The sequence below is a fragment of the Amblyomma maculatum genome, chromosome 6, assembly GCF_055883805.1.
Source record: "Amblyomma maculatum isolate TAMU_Amacu chromosome 6, ASM5588380v1, whole genome shotgun sequence".
NCBI lineage: Eukaryota > Metazoa > Arthropoda > Arachnida > Ixodida > Ixodidae > Amblyomma > Amblyomma maculatum.
In genome coordinates, this window is record NC_139349.1 from 61,719,459 (window position 1) to 61,735,798 (window position 16,340).

Genomic DNA, 16,340 nt, shown 5'->3' on the forward strand with positions numbered 1-16,340 from the left:
CAAGTGCTTCCTTCGGCCTTCCAAACAAGCTGAACAGTTTCGTTTTGAAGATGCTTCACTGCATACTCCACAATTAGTGTGGCGAAGTATCCCCAAAGTGCCACCTCTCCACGGGGCACTTTGTGGAGAGGTGGCACAGCGAAAAGGGCCATGAAGGCACTTGCAATTTTGCACATCTTCAACAATTCCGACAGTGTGTGCAAAGGAAAGAACTTGCCGAAACCATGAAAAATCGCTGCTGTCATGTAGCTTTCATCTCACATGTACTGGCAACCGTATTCCAGGTAGTAAATACTATAATATAAAATTACCGAGACGCAAATGGTTTTTGGCAGTTTTTAGGCCCATTCAATAATTCATACATTTGGGTAATTTGAAATGCTCCCTGGTCCCTTGAAAGCCGAATTAAAGAAATTTTCTGTACACCATGCAGCATTTACTGCGTGCACGACTATCCACCAAGATAGCGGCGACTATGGCTGCAACCAGGGCTGTCAATTTTCAGAGCTGTCACTGCTCATTTACATACCATAAGAATAAAATGCAAGTTGAGCTCTCCTCATATTAATTTCATTTTATCTTTCGCATTGGTTGTAGCTTTGCTTGTTTTAGATAGCGCGATTAATCTGCAAGCAGCACTGATGAATGCAAGCGCATGTATGGAAAACACTTGCTGACAACTAGCTTGTTGGTGCTGCGTACGAATGGCACTTCTATTCGATTGTATCTGCTTCCTCTGATATGGCTGGAACTCGCTTTTAAATCATTTTCATCTAGAAGAAGCTTGGTGCCCATTATAAATAACTGAACAGGCTAGTGGAAAAATAATTCTGCTGTCCACAAACGACACCGACAATAGCTGCCAGGTACTTTTAGTGTTGCTTAACGACTCAGCTCACACTGGTTCTTCCCACTCATTATATGTGCATCCAGCCATATCAACAAATAATAATTGATTTTAGGTCACTTTGGCCAGCACTCTGTAGGATTTCCAATCAAATTCTTTAGAAGTGAAAGCGTGGAGTAAACTGAATAGCTAATATTATTTGAACTATTCGAAGTTTAGGTGCTGGTCCAATGTTTGGGGGACTCCTCCAAGGTGAGGTAACAAGAACTACTCATTAGCACCCGCAAAATGCGGCCGCACTGCTAAAAAAGGACAGCCATACAACTTCCACATAAACTAAGTAAGTGATAAAAATGTGTCCCCGTCTGGGATTTGAACCATTATGACTGCCTCACTGGGACAGTTTCCCTACCAAATGAGCTGAGCAGTATACCACATAAACTGTATTATAGGTTCAGTGGGGATATAGGTTGACCCCCTTACCTTGAAGTGACAAAAAAAAAAAAAAAGGAAGATAAAACAATAAAAAAGTAGAGAAGCGCATATATTTACATCGGCTGTGTCCCAGCATCACCGGAGCTATGAACTCATTCCAAACTTTCAGCAGCATCTTCGGAAGACAACTCTTTGCTGCTCACCACCTCCCAGAGTGTGTCAATTAGTTCCATCAAGCGTGTTGCTTAAGCAGCATTTCTTGAAAGGCTGCATGCGAATAGCTAATCTTGTCCACGGCACCGCATGTCAGTCTTTCGCTGAAAGAGCCGTTTCACCGTTCACTTCGGTGAACATCACTTTTTCTGGAAAGCCACATGCTGTTATTCATTGCTAAAGAGGCGTTTTATACTCTCATGGGTCGAACGAAAGAGTGCATGCGAAGATAAATGCGCTTGGGACGTAAAAAGAAAAACCCAGCAACAGCAGGATGTCGATACAGTATTGGCTTCCCGTTCACGAGCAGGCACGCCAGTCGATGCCAGACTGTGCCTTGAATTCTGCTAAAGACCGCTATATAAGAAGAGGGGCGACTCTAACTTGCTTTTTTTTAAAGAAAAAATGTCGGCCCATATTCCAGTTTATACGGTAGCTAGCACATATAATAGGCAAAAGCAAACTTTTCAATAATTCAAAGTTTAAAATCGTACACTGCTAACTGTCCCACCTCCCTACGGATGTCCAATGATGGGGGAAGGAGAGTTTCCTGCCAAACACTAGAAAGTAAGCAAGCTTAACTGTAGCTTAAAGCATTTCAACTGGGGCAGTCAGCCCAGCTGACATGGCAAGGAAAAATAGAGAGAGAAGAAGGAAAAAGGCAGCATGCGGGTATGGGCAAGAAAGTCCATGCCAACAACCAGGAAATTCCAACAAGAAGCTCACAAGAGGAAACACGTACCTGAGAAAATTCGGATCGGCGAACCAGTCTTGCGCAATGATGATGGTGTGACAGACAGCCATTAGAAATGACGCCATCTGCAGAGACTGCAGCAAGCATAGTGAGATAATTTTCGCATGGTGAGACAATCCTCAGACATCATCAAACATTCAGGCCAACTGAGTTCCGCAGCACCCGCCGATTTCGTTAAGTGTTCTTCATCCTACCTGAGCACTTAAATCCAGGCAAGCCTTAATCTTCATCTTTCCTTTACCCACTTTATCTTGACGCTAACCATCTGCAAATGCTTGTAGCAGGCTGTTTAACTATACAACCAGCCACAATAAATTAAATTTGATCATTCCTGAGGGGATTCTTACGGTAATGTGATTCATGGGGAGTTGTCCGTCCGCATGCTCGTTCTTGCCTGCACGTTAGGCATGAAGGAACAAAAGCCAAGGCACGCATGGTTCCTCGAGGCAAAAAAAAAACACATTTAGAACCTTTGCACTACATACAGCCTCCTGCATTTATGGAAGAGTTTTGCAGCTTTTTCTACATTCAACATGCTCGTAATCTGGGCACGGGAATGGCATACAGAAGGATAATCTATCATTTTTAACACATTGAAATGATGAGCATCTAGGTAAGGGTTCCCGCAGTTATCAGCTAGAGTCATATTTGTGATGGATGCTGTAATTAATAATCTTTAGAGCCAATTTATCTCTTTCATACAACTTGTACATAGAAATACAATAGATCAAAGCAGAGCGTCAAAATGTTTTCACAGTCAGCCTGCAATTGTGCCCTGTGCTTGTAAATGCATGAACAATAATACAATGTTTGGATGAAGAAAGAATACAATTTCAAAAATAATATTTTGCAGCCTTAAAATCTGTTACTACAGTTACTACATCGCTGCATGCGCACTACCTAGAATCGCGAGGCAATTAAAGAAAAAAGAAACATCGGGTGTTTTTTTTTTCAACGGCTTTTCCACTAGAAGAAGCCAACTTTACATGGGAGATATTTATTTATTTTATTTATTTATTCAATACTGCAGGCCTTTACGGCCCAAGCAGGAGGGGCATACAGATAACATCAGGATATGAGAGAAACCATGTAGCACATAGGGAAAAAAGAAAAGTAAAGCCATCTACAAACATGGAAAGAAGGCTCCACAGTCCAGTCAGAAAGTAAAAGGGCTGCGAGAAATAGAGAATGAAAGAAAGGGCCGAAAAATGACAGCAGTGTGTAGTATGAAGCACGAGGCGTCGCTGGCAAGAACTGCAGGCGCAGTGTGTGCAGTTTTGTAGCGCTTCACTGCTGCACACATTCCTCATCTGTTGCCTTTTAAAAGAAACAGCAGAATATGACACCAAGTTCATGCAAGGCTTTAGTTTTCACATGAAATGAAACTTGATTATATTCGTAGCCACGTTGCCCTCATGCTTAAGGGGTACTTTCAGAAGATGTTAACAAGTAATTTTATAACTGAAAAAAGAAAATGACACAAAGAGACGATAAGGGAGAGATGGCAAGTATTTTAGAGTTGCTTTTTTTTAAAATAAATTAAAACAACAAGACGTGTTCAGTAAGTAGCCATTTTAAGTACCTGACAGCATCTTCAAGACCATGACATCAACAACTGTTATAGTAAAGACCTTGGCATAGTGAAGATTTTTGCCGGTCCCAGGGACTTTACTGTAAAGGTGTTCTGCTGTATTGTAACAAGAACGCTTGCACCAATACAAGAAACAGGCCTTTTTCGTAAAACTTAGGCTTGAAAAAAATAAGAGAAAGCTATCCTGCTTTGTGCACACGAAATCAATTACTAATACTCATACCTGACATACTAACAAGCTGTAGATTGGTCAGCTAAAAATTTTCATTACAAAGCTATAAACCATTGTAATCTTTCTTTGTTCCTGCCAACAACCAAACAACCACAGCCATGCGGCCTTATCCCTTTGTCTGTAGCACGCAGAATGATCTTGTGCTCTTTTGTTTGTTTGCGCTCAGTGTCATCCAGACGTGGCTTATCACTTTTTTTGTAGAGCAATATGCCCCGTTTCTTTAGGGCAATAGCAGCCACTCACATCTGCTTTCACACTGTTCCCGACTATTCTAGTCATCTTTGGCGGTGTTATCTAGATATTTCGTCACAGAGTTTAAGCCGAGTACTGACAAGTGCAACGATTATTCGCAATTCGGCGACACATAAGCACACCTGCGGCTGTTGCTACCGCCAAGTTGCTTAATTATTTTACAGCCGCAAGACAGCCTACTAAAGAGTTTATTTCAGGGCAATCGCAGCCTCTTGTCACCACCACGTGACAATACTTTATTTGAAGCTAAATTACAACTGATGCAAAGCACACGTCAGAGTCTGCGCTCACCTGCATGACGTGAGCATTTTCCAATGAATGGAAGTCACCACCCCCTGGAGTTTTCTTCTCAAACTGGATCATGTGGTCCATCACAGACGCGCTCAGGACAGGCTGCAGGTACAGAGGAATGGAAATTTATAATTAACGAATATGTAATTCACTTCAAAACAACAGTCACCAAATTGTACATGTGAACTGGTTTGAAATCCTCCCTCCCCCACCAAACCCTCAAGAAAAAAAATTCCGAAAGCATTTCCTTTGCAAATCTGTTTTCCCTCTATTCCTATTTCATAAGCTTCTTGTCCCGGATGAAGCAACAGACATCAACAGTAAGCGTCAAGAGTAAATGACGTGAGAACTTTCCTTTGTAAGCTAATCGAAGTCGAACCCTGTTACAACATAATAACTTTTTGATGAAATCAGCCCAGAATAGCAAGCAACAGGGTATAAACAATAGTTTGCGAAAAGCATCTATTTTCATAAATAAGCTTCGGCTTCATTCAAAGTTTCTACTTAAGCACTGTGGCACAATTTTACTCCAGTGCACCTCTCAATCCATCATGCAGACACTTCTAACTGGTCCTTTCAAGAATCGCAGAAAAACAAACAAACAAACAAAAACCATGAGAAACCTCTGTTTAAACTAATTTTTGATTAACAAGCAGATGCATGGCAATAGCTTCCCCCCACTCAGTGCTCAATGGCTGCACAGCTGTATGGTTGATGATAACAGCATCTGACTGGTCAAAGCAAGGTGGGAAAGAAGACACGCCAAGCCGGAGCTGTGTAGTGCCCACTGGCCAGAGGGCCGCAAATGGGAAAGCGGAGATGGCAGAGAAGATAGCAAATAAGCAGAGAAAGCGAACACAACAACAGCAAGCCCTCTGCCAGTGTTTGTTTTTATTATTAGCACAGGTGTGTGAACACTGAAAACTTCAAATGTGAACAAAACCTTGTTAGTATTCTATACAAGAAATGGCTATTCTGGAAATTTCAAATATTCTAAAGTTCATAAATTAGCTTTCCCCAATCCTACCGTGGAAAAACAACAATCTCTGGGCAAATCATCTGGATTGATTTCAGGTGTTGCCAGGCTTAGACCTCATGAGAAATTCTGTAACTGGGATTTCTCGCATACTACTATGCGTAATGCAAACAAGATGGCCAAGCACTTGCATCGAGTAATTGCAATGTGGAAGCGCACAGTCTTTTTACCTTTCAATTATATATGTACATATTGCTCGCACCTCAAAGGCATTATTTCTGTCTCTATCACAACATTTGCATGAGCTGTAACTTCTAATTTTGATCAATTGCAATAAGCAGGAAAGCCACCCTCTTGCAGAACTTCAGGGCAATCAATCAGGGCAACCAATCGCGTAAAACTCTCGCCCATTGCTTGGTATACTGTAACATGCGCACACCTGATGTGCGCATTAATGACAAGCGTGACGACAACAGGCTAATTCAAAAACAATTATGGGCATGTGGTATGGGCTTTCCGAGCTTCGTTACTGGCTTATGACAATGAAGCCTGTCAGATGTACTTTCGCACAGCATCCGAATCCAGCAGTACTTTCGGATACTGACTGACATGTCAGTCTTCTTTTTTTATTGCTTCACAACCAGTCTCACCATTTCACCTTCATCTGTATGCGCTGTTCTTCGCACTCACCAAAACTACACATATCGGCTCCATAAAATCCCAATGTGATTGATAAGCTTGACGAGAAAACTAACTTAATAAGCATGCACAATGAAGATGACGCAGTGCAACCACTCACAGAATCAAGGTGCACAAACCAAAACAAGAGAAAACCAGCGCCCCCACTGTCTCATAATTAAAAATGCAGTCTTTTCCGTTTCTGCCAGGATCATTTCGGGAACATGTTTGTAGATTTAAAGTTTCAAGAAGAAACCATCTTTACTAGGGTTGTGTGATAACTGAAATTTTTGAATACGAATTGAATAGGAACATGGGAGAAAAATTCCTTCGATTATTAAATATCCGATCAGTGAAGAAAATAATGGAAAAATTAAATATAGCAAACACTGTTCATCTTGCTTATCTTAAAATTCACGTGGAATGTGCAAATAAAACTAAACTATAATTGCACAAAACTGATAAAAAACTGAAAAATCCAATATACATTTTATACAGGATTTCATGTACTGGATTTTTGGACAAGATATACCCGCATTAAACTTAAACAGCATCGCGTGAACGATAGGGCTTCAAACAAATGTGCGCGACTTTCGCAGAACGACGACCACTTGAGATGAGGCGTGCGATGCAATAATTGAGCTTGCTCAGTTCGGCAAGGAGAACAAACAGTCCATCGTAGTGGCTCAGCAGCTTTTGCGACAGACCCCGCTTCCTAACAGGCCACCACAGCAAGACCAAATCTCCAGGCTGGTAAGTGATGTGGTGGTGGTGGGCATCGTTCCATGCCTTCGAGCGATCCTGAGAGGCTAGGATGCGAAGGCGTGCAAGATGGCGGGCTACTTCGGCAAAGCTGATTGGCTCGGCTACCGAGGGGTCTTCATCAGTACTGGCACAAAAACGGGAGGATGGCGAGCGTAGAGTAGGACGAATGGGCTGAAGCCAGTGATCTCATGACGGGCAGGATTAAAAGCATGGTTAATGAACTGTAGGACGCTGTCCCAGTTCTTGCGATTTGCATCAACGTACATGGAGAGCATGTTAGTGATCATACGATCCTGACCTATCCTGAGCAGCATTATTACAATCCTGGCTCTTCTCTGCATTTACGCTGCCCTCCTGATTCCAGAGATCCGTGGCATGCACCGTTTGAGGATCTCTCACCGGCATCAAACAGGAGTGTGACACCACCTCCAGCTTGCCGCGCGCGCCGCTCTCTATCGCACCGGTGCCGCTCACCGCCGCTGGAAAACTAGTCGGCACGACCGAAGGGGGTGAGGTCGCTGGACATTCGCTGCTAGAAGAGACACCCCGTACCTCCAGCAAGACATTATGAGCAAGGTTTTAATGGCCGTAGGACGAACGTTGGAAACCACTCAAGCCTGATAGTGAGTCTCAACAAGAGCCACTTCTTTGCCCTCTTCATCTTCCCCTTCCTCTATTTCTGGGCGTCACAATATCGCTGCTGAATACAGTAAGCTCTCGTTAATTCAGTCATCAAGGACCATATCGAGTTTTTCGAACACAAATATGAATCGAGTAACCGACATATTCAATTCATATTCAAAATTTCAAACATCGCACACTCATAGTTTTTATAAATCCAGTACCTACAAAGTTTTATTTCTATTACATTATTCGACGTTCAATGTGTTTTAGGTGACACTTTACTGTGCTGTTTATTGGATCCTAAAGAATACATCCCGCCTTTTCTATCATGTATTATACACCACTTGAAATTTTCTGCAGAGCATCGACTACTCTGTCGAACAAAACAAGCCTGAACAAAATGAGTACCGAAAAAGAGTTGGAGTGTGAAGTTGACTATACAGGGAAATCTCAATCAAACAATATAGCCATAGAAGAAAAGAAACATGTGCTCTAGGTTTACATCTATATCAAGGCTGCATATTTCTCCTGTGTTCATGTATGTAGTATTTCTGTGTCATCTAACAAACTTTGCAATGTTCAGTGAGCACTCTTATATTATGCCATCTTCAGTTGCTACCTTTTTGTTCATGCGCATTTTAGAATGTAGTCTCGATAGGCCCCAATGACTTGATTTAATCAGGCGTAAGTGTACACTGAAAAGTGAGACACAGTACTGCGCCTTCCTTCACCTAAAACTAAGTCAAGCAAAAAATATTAAAGAAACTGTGGAATGAAAAGGCGGCGTTAAGTGGTTAATAGGAAAAGAAAGGTGGAGTGATCCTCACACTCCTCAGTGGAAGGGAAGGGGGAAGGTGGGAGTGAATGAACAGAGAACCAAGTGTCGTAGTGGAGGGCTATGGAATATTTTTGATCCCTTGGGGATCTTTAACACTACTTACCATACAGCACAAAGGCGCTATCGCATCTACTCTTACAGCAAGCCTTGTGTGTCCCCCTAATCCAAACCATCAAACAGTGTGCAACCCTGCTAAACCATGCAAAACCACAATTAACAGAGCTTTCGCTCGTGTAACCAGGTTCAAGCCATGTTTAAACCCCCATCATTTTTTGTAAAACTCCATTACTACCTCGTGGAAGCAAGGAAGCAGCTAACCTGGGTGTCAAGCAGGACCATCCTCTCAGGTGTGATGTAGATGTCCACGCCAGTTGTGCAGTGCTGGCCAAGCTCACGCAATTCTCGGCTCTGGGGCCGGAACAGCTGCCTGTACGTGTGAGAGAACAGATGCAAAAGAAGAAGGTGACAAAGCTTTCCGAACAGCTGGAGCCAAGCAAAGAGCAGTTGAGAGCACAACCGTTTTAAGGCAACATCTTTACTTGGCTCATGATGAAAATCGGTTGGGCGATACCGCAAGATGTATCCGCAAGATTATACAGGATATCGGTGGGGTTCAGATGCATAGTAACCAATAGTTATAGTGATAGATAATAATAGTCAGTGATGAGAGAGAGAGAGAGAAAAAAAGCCCTCCCTCTATATCTAGAGGGAGAGAGTATAGAGAGAGACACCCTCTCTCTACTCACTCTCCCTTGAGAAGAAGAGAGTAGAGAGAGAACTCTATAAAGAGAGAGAAAGAAAAACCCTCTCTCTCTAGAGGGAGAGAGTACCAAGAGACACACTCTCTCTCTCTCTCCCTTGAGGAAAAGAGAAGAGAGAGTTCTATATAAAGAGAGAATGAAAGAGAGTCTCTCTCTCTCTCTAGCGAAAGAGACTCTCTCTCTCTCAAGGAATAAGGGGCATTCCAAAGATCGCAGTAGGGCGGCCAGGAGACTTTCGTCTTGCTGCACGTAAGGTGACTTTTAAATTTTTTATGTGATCAGTTATTAGTAAACGCAAGGCCACCTGAACAATCATGCAGTATGCTACCTAATCAGCAAGCATGTAATGAAAACAGCTAGTTCCAAAAGAAATGTTCTTAACATCGTTTTTACCTGCAAATACACTCTTAGCAGCCAAAACGATTTGCCCTTTCAATGAGTTGCACAACAAGCAACATGCTTACTTTTTTTCTTCTTTCAGCCTTATAAGAAAGGAAAAGCTTTGCAGCTAAGCTCAGAGGCAAGAGCAATTTCCCACTCTTGATAAATATCTCCATGAATGTGCAGTCGTAGTCATCACTCATAACCAGACAAGAATTTTAAGACACGCGCAAACAAACACAGAAAAAGTAATTCGGGGACATAAGCTATATGTTGCTTTATGAATTATCACAATTAAATTTTCCGGTCAGAAGCATTTACAATTTGAAAAAAATGTATTTCCCTACAACCTCATGAGTTCCTTAATACATTATGGCTGACCTCTACAAACCTGTTATGTTAACAGTAAGCACAAGTAGCTATCTACACATGAAATTAAAATACAATACTGTTAGAGCTCATTAGTAAATTACTGTCACCTGTAGATGAAACTTCAGTGCAGAACTCAAAGAGCTCAAATACGGAATAGCACCACTTCAAAGAGCAGTGCAATTTTAACAACTTGTAACTTCTTCTTTGTGGCTGTTTTTGAAGTAGGAGGGGGAGTGCACTGGCACAAAGGCACAAGTATAGATCCTCTGAGGCAAAGCCAGCAAGGTTTATTTTTCAATGGCTTAGAGTTCTTCAGTACTCCTCAGTTCAAAACACAAGATTAAATAGTGAAAATAATAGACTTGTTCCAATTAATACTCAAAACCAGAGCAAATTATGTAATGCTGCAAAAGAAACACCCAGGTTATCTAAGTATCGAAATAACTCACATTTTCTTCCACCCTCAATGTGCAAAATGAGAGTGCCGAAAATTTCTTCAGTCAAAGATGTAGTCTTTCTATGGTTTCTTCAGAAATTTAAATGGCAAGTGATTACATACTACACTACTTCAATCCGTGAGTGCCCCTGAATAATTTATCACTGTTAAGTTTTGTTAACTTCTTTAAATAAGCCTTGTTCTGCTGTCTCAAAGAAAAAGGACTAATAATCCACTTCACTCTTTTCTTCTGGTTTACACAACAACACATTGAGCACTCAACTGACAGTAAAATTAAAAAAAAGGCCACGAGCCCACTACATCAAAGGAATGAAAAATACCTGCTCGTGCCTCCCTGGCCATATTGGCCGGCCAATACAGACATGATGGTTGACTTCCCTGCACCTTGCATGCCAATGGTGCCCACCACGTAGAAGTCTGGCTGGTCCAGGAGGTACTGAGTGAAATCAACAAAGAATACTTTACAGCGACCACATGGTTCAGTGCATATGGGTAGGACCAAAGCAATATAGTTTCCACATTTATCATAGGCTGCTGAAGCTCTTACGTTATCAAATTATTCTCTGAGCAGCAAAAAAAAAAAAAAAGTCCCTGAAGGCATTAAATGAGCTTTAGAGCTCTAAATAAAATGGGATGGACACCTTTCTCACAGAAACATTAAAACCCTCTTTCATGTATAAAACTGCAAGCTCAGAGATAACCAAGCTTGTCACAGGAAATCTATCATGTTTCAAAATGTTCTTTGAATGAGTGCTGGCATGGTTAATTTGCCAGAAGTGAAAACAGTGCCGTAAATGAGCGGACCAAGTGAAGAAAAACTTAGCCCGACCAACGAAAGCACCAGTGCGACTTTCAGTGGGGCGAGAGGAAAAACCTTCATCACTTTAACTGTAAATAAAGCTGTGTATAACAGCGCTTCCTTAGTGTAGAAAAGACACCCTAATAATGATATACAGGCGTCTTCCAAAACAATTTCTTTTGTAGTAACTGCACCTTAGCATCATTGCTATGCTAACACCACTGCTAAGTGTTTCACATTGCCCAGTCCTCTGCCCATTCGCCAATTTTTCTTTTCCACGTCTGCAGTGCGACCCCAAATAAAAAAGTTGTCTTCTCATAGCAGCTCATGAGACTGGTGGTGAAGCCTTGTGTATCCCGAGCATTGAGAGAAGAGTTGCGTTATAACCACGTCTAGGCTTCTAATGTAACCTGAAGTGCGTTGAGAAACCAATGGTCTGCAGAAAAAGAAAAAAAGTATTATATTCTTGTAACTGCGGCTAAAATTTCAGGAAGTGAGAATGAGGTTTCTATATGCATAACAATGTCATCCTATGAAACAAAACAAATTCCCTGTACGAAGGTATTCATTTTTTTGCAGAATACTGCAGACCCTAAATGAGTTCGAACAGGAGGGGAAAAAATGCATAAAAGAAACGCGGCAAATCACATCGCACAAAACATATGAGTAATAGGGCATAGTAAAAAACATTGCAAAGACATAGAATCTATCTCACTTAGGCAACAGTGATGCTGCAAACAAAACAATCATTCTACCCCGCCGGGGTGGCGCAGTGGTTACGGCGCTCGACTACTGTTCCCAAGGACGCGGGATCGAATCCCGGCCTCGGCGGCAGCTTTTCGATGGAGGCGAAAAGCAAGGCGCCCGTGTGCTGTGCGATGTCAGTGCACGTTAAAGAACCCCAGGTGGTCGAAATTTCCGGAGTCCCCCACTACGGCGTCTCTCATAGCCTGAGTTGCTTTGGGACGTTAAACCCCACAAACCCAACCCAACCCAAAACAATCATTCTAAACTTATTTAACATTTCCTGATTTGCCTACGTTACAAATAACACTAACTCTGCCGGCTGAGAACAGGCCTGTGTAAATGCATTTCCAGTGCTTCTGTATATGATTTTTGTTTGTTTTTGATTGTATAAATTTAGAATGATTCGAGTGACATTTGTGCTCTGGGGAGATGTGCATCATCGGGACTCTACTGCATTTTTTTTCTGCCTTGAATGACAGGGCCGAGAGTAGAACACTTCAAATCAGCTGCCACTCTCAGTTAGGCAAAAGCCATCACTGCTGCATTCAACGTCACTCGCAGCCTTTTAACCGCCTACTTGAAAAGCCAAAGCAAGCCAGTTAATAGGCAGTACATCACCAGGAAGTAAACACCCTGTCCCCAGAAAAGAACACTGACCTAGTAGGACACCACATGCAGTACCATGCCACTAAGCAAAGCACATTATGCAGCAATGCAGTCGGCTCTGTCCATTTTTGAGTAAAGCTATCTGGACCACTACAAGCAGTAACTGTGACTTGATCGCTGCTTTAATTCTGCAGATATAACATCACACTGTTGATGTAATTGGCACAGCTCCATTTATGGTGCCTTCTAGAACAACACATTGGCCGTTTGAAGCTGGTGTGTGCATCTGCATGCATGTACATATGTGTGCATACACAATTAGATGTTAGTTAATTAACCATCTTTTAATTGCATACTATTACAGTGTCACCAGCACACTACCTCATTTCAACAGCTTTTGAGCGGAAAAAATCGGTGTGCACATTAAAAAGATTTGTTGGTTTATAGGGCTTTTACACCCCAGAGCAACTCAGGCATGATGAATGCTGTATTGGAGAGCTCCGAAAATTTCAGCCACCGCAGATGGAATTCGATCCTGTACCCTTGGATACAGCAATAAAGTGCTTTAACTGCTTTAACCACTCAGTCACCACGGCTGAGGGATGGCTATCATATACTATTTGCTGTGCCGAAAAACCCTTTTTTAAAGATAACTTTGGTGCGATTGGCACAGTTCTCACATCGCTGAGAGCGCTGAGAGAACACCTCAGTGAAACATCCTTGTCCCAGAAAGAGCAGAAAATACTGCTCCAGACATGCTGCAAGCCTGCCTTTTAGCACCTACCTTACATTCTTTTTTTTTTTTTCGACAACAAAGATCATCCCTTACCTCTAGAGCATTATCACACCACTGTAAGGAGTCATCAACTAATTTCACAGGAGCAGCCATGTCAGGAGGAGCTGCCAGCCGATCGCTCAAGCCTGCAGCCAAGACAAATCTATTAAAAACTACAGTAAAAATTCACTTGAAGAAAACTGAGTAAAACTACAGAAAAGTATACAATTCAACCCACCAAAACAATACTGAAGTGCCGAGGAAATATCAGTGTTACAACTAATAACTGTTATGTTTGGGGCTATGGTAAAAAAAAAAAAAGGAATGACAAAGTTCAGAGCATTTAATTATTTGAAAGTTGCATACAATGTTGGTTTCTTTGTAGAAGAAGATCTTTATCAGCCAGCTTTGACTGGATCACAGCATAACTTGTCCACACCTTTCCACGGGGTGCTTAACTAGTGTACATATCCGAGTTGGGGACATTTAGCAGGTAACAGCTGAGATGACTACCTCGTGGGCGACATCTTCATTTTTCATGACTGCATTGTCAACGTGCGAGAAAGTCAAGTCTCGACAAGCTTTTGGCGCCATTGTGGGCTTCTGAATGAGGCCCGCTTTCCAGTAGCCATTCTTGACAGCAAATCTGATGGGCTTGCAGGACAGAGGAAACAGTGATGGCAGAAAGGAAAGAAGAAAACCTTGCTCGCAAGGCACGCACTCTTCAATCACTGATAGAGTTGCATATGGAGCATCTGCACTGCACCCAAACGCATTTTCTGCGAGAGGCCCACCCTCAGAAACTTTTATTAACAATGGATAGCTTCACTGAAAAAGATTCTGGAAAAATTTGCCTTCTCTCTTTGACAATGCTGCCATGGTAATGTAAGCAACTTCAGTGCAACAGACATCTGCGCACATGGTTACAACCAGTTTTCAGCCGTTGGTCGGCTCTGCCAACTACTCATGAATGCACTTTGGGATTGTGAGTATGGTACAGATGTGAATGTAGCGCTTCTGAGCATTTGTCGTATTTAAGATTAGTTCTCAGTGAGAAAATTTAACTTTTACAACCAATAATGCAGTATTTGACGGCATTTTTGCGAGTGGTTGAGGGTGCCAGTTTAGTATACTGTTGTATCTGATGCATCATATTCTAACCAGCATTAATAAGAGAGCTTGGCTGTAGACGAAAACATTTACCTGGCCTGACCATGCAAAATATAATATGATTTTAAGATTCGCGGCAACTTTAAGGGCTTCTAATGAAATCTCAAGCATTTATTTGATCTTTCTAGTTTAAAATGTTGTTTTAGAACTAAATATTTAAAAAATTGGCACCCGTTATTTCCTCACTGGGGCATTCAAAACACAATTTTGTGCTGATATACTCAGTAAATTAACCAAAGTACGCTACCCACCACATACTGCAGACGACTTACTTTTTGCGAGCTCAATATTTAGTGTTTTTGGATAAAGTCAATTCATCTGCAAGTGTTTTGCAGGTTCAGTTCAGTTCAGTCGTTCAGTCGTGTCCGTGTCACGCCATGCTTTCCGGTCTCTCACTATCTTCCTAACATCACATAACTTCATCTGCAGTGCCTCGAGGATGCCATCTAACCATCGCGCTCGCTGCCTACCCCTTCTCCGGCGACCCTCAACCTTTTTCAACATCAAATCTTTCTCCAGCGACTTCTCTCTTCTCATCAGATGACCAAAGTAGCTGAGCTTTAACTTTAGAATTTGACCCTCCAATGAGAAGTCAGGGTTTATGGTCGACAATATCGACTGATTTGATCTTCTGGCAGTCCAAGGAACTCTCAAGAGTCTTCGCCAGCACCACAATTCAAACGCGTCAATTCTTCGGCGGTCAGCCTTTTTCACAGTCCAACTCTCACATCCATACATCACAACTGGAAAGACCATAGCACGAGTTATACGGATCTTGGTTGGCAGACTAATGTCTCTGCTCTTTACTAGGCGGTCAAGGCTAACCATTGCTCTCTTTCCCAGAAGCAGGCGTCTCCTAATTTCATGGCTGCAGTCTCCTTCCGAGGTAATCTTGGAGCCCAAGAAGAGAAAATCTGTCACAGCTTCCACTTCTTGTCCATTGATGCTCCAGGACTTGATAGGGCAAGACGCCATGATCTTTGTCTTTTTAATGTTCAGTTTAAGCCCAAACTTCTCACTCTCTTCTTGTACGCGCATCAGATGTCTCTTGAGTTCCACTTCACTTTCTGCCATTAAAGTGGTATCATCCGCATATCTAAGGTTGTTGATACGTTTTCCAGCAATCTTCACTCCAGCTGAAGACTCGTCCAGACTGGCCTTCCTCATGATGCACTCTGCATATAGGTTAAATAGGCAGGGCGACAGTATGCAGCCTTGCCTCACTCCTTTCTCAATAGGAAACCAATCGGTAAGACCATGCCCAGTTGTGACTGTGGCCTCTTGTCCTTCATACAGGTTCTTGAGGAGACAGATGAGGTGAATTGGAACTCCCATCTCTTGGAGAGCTTGCCACAATCTGCTGTGATCTACGCAGTCAAACGCTTTTGCATAATCAATAAAGCAGAAGTAGATGAGTTTCTGGAACTCTCTTTTTCCATGATCCAGCGAAGGTTGGCAATTTGGTCTCTAGTTCCTCAGCCCTTGCGAAACCCAGCTTGCACATCCGGAAGCTCTCGATCCACATACTGCTGCAGCCTTCCTTGGAGGATTTTCAACATCACCTTGCTAGCATGCGAAATAAGCGCGATCGTGCGGTAGTTGGAACAATCTTTGGCACTGCCTTCCTTTGGAATGGGGATGTAAACTGACCTCCTCCAATCCTGTGGCCACTGCAGGGTTGTCCAAATCTTCTGACATAATGTATGCAGAATGTTAACAGCGTCATGTTTGAGGTTTTGAAGCAACTCAGCTGGAATGCCATCAATTCTGCTAGCT

At 42.3% G+C, this 16,340-nt stretch overlaps 1 protein-coding gene across 2 annotated transcripts in view; it reads right to left on the bottom strand.

Moving 5' to 3' along the window:
* The window catches only part of LOC146185859 (nonsense-mediated mRNA decay factor SMG9), a 32,023-nt gene that overhangs the window by 10,316 nt on the left and 5,367 nt on the right, over positions 1-16,340 (bottom strand). For both annotated transcript variants that reach the window (XM_084606784.1, XM_084606785.1), the window contains exons 4-8: positions 13,449-13,540; positions 10,788-10,903; positions 8,815-8,923; positions 4,616-4,717; positions 2,238-2,323 (exon numbers count right to left, since the gene is read on the bottom strand). In XM_084606784.1, coding sequence (XP_084462910.1) covers positions 2,238-2,323; positions 4,616-4,717; positions 8,815-8,923; positions 10,788-10,903; positions 13,449-13,540 — 505 coding nt within the window. The remainder of the gene's footprint in view (positions 1-2,237; positions 2,324-4,615; positions 4,718-8,814; positions 8,924-10,787; positions 10,904-13,448; positions 13,541-16,340) is intronic.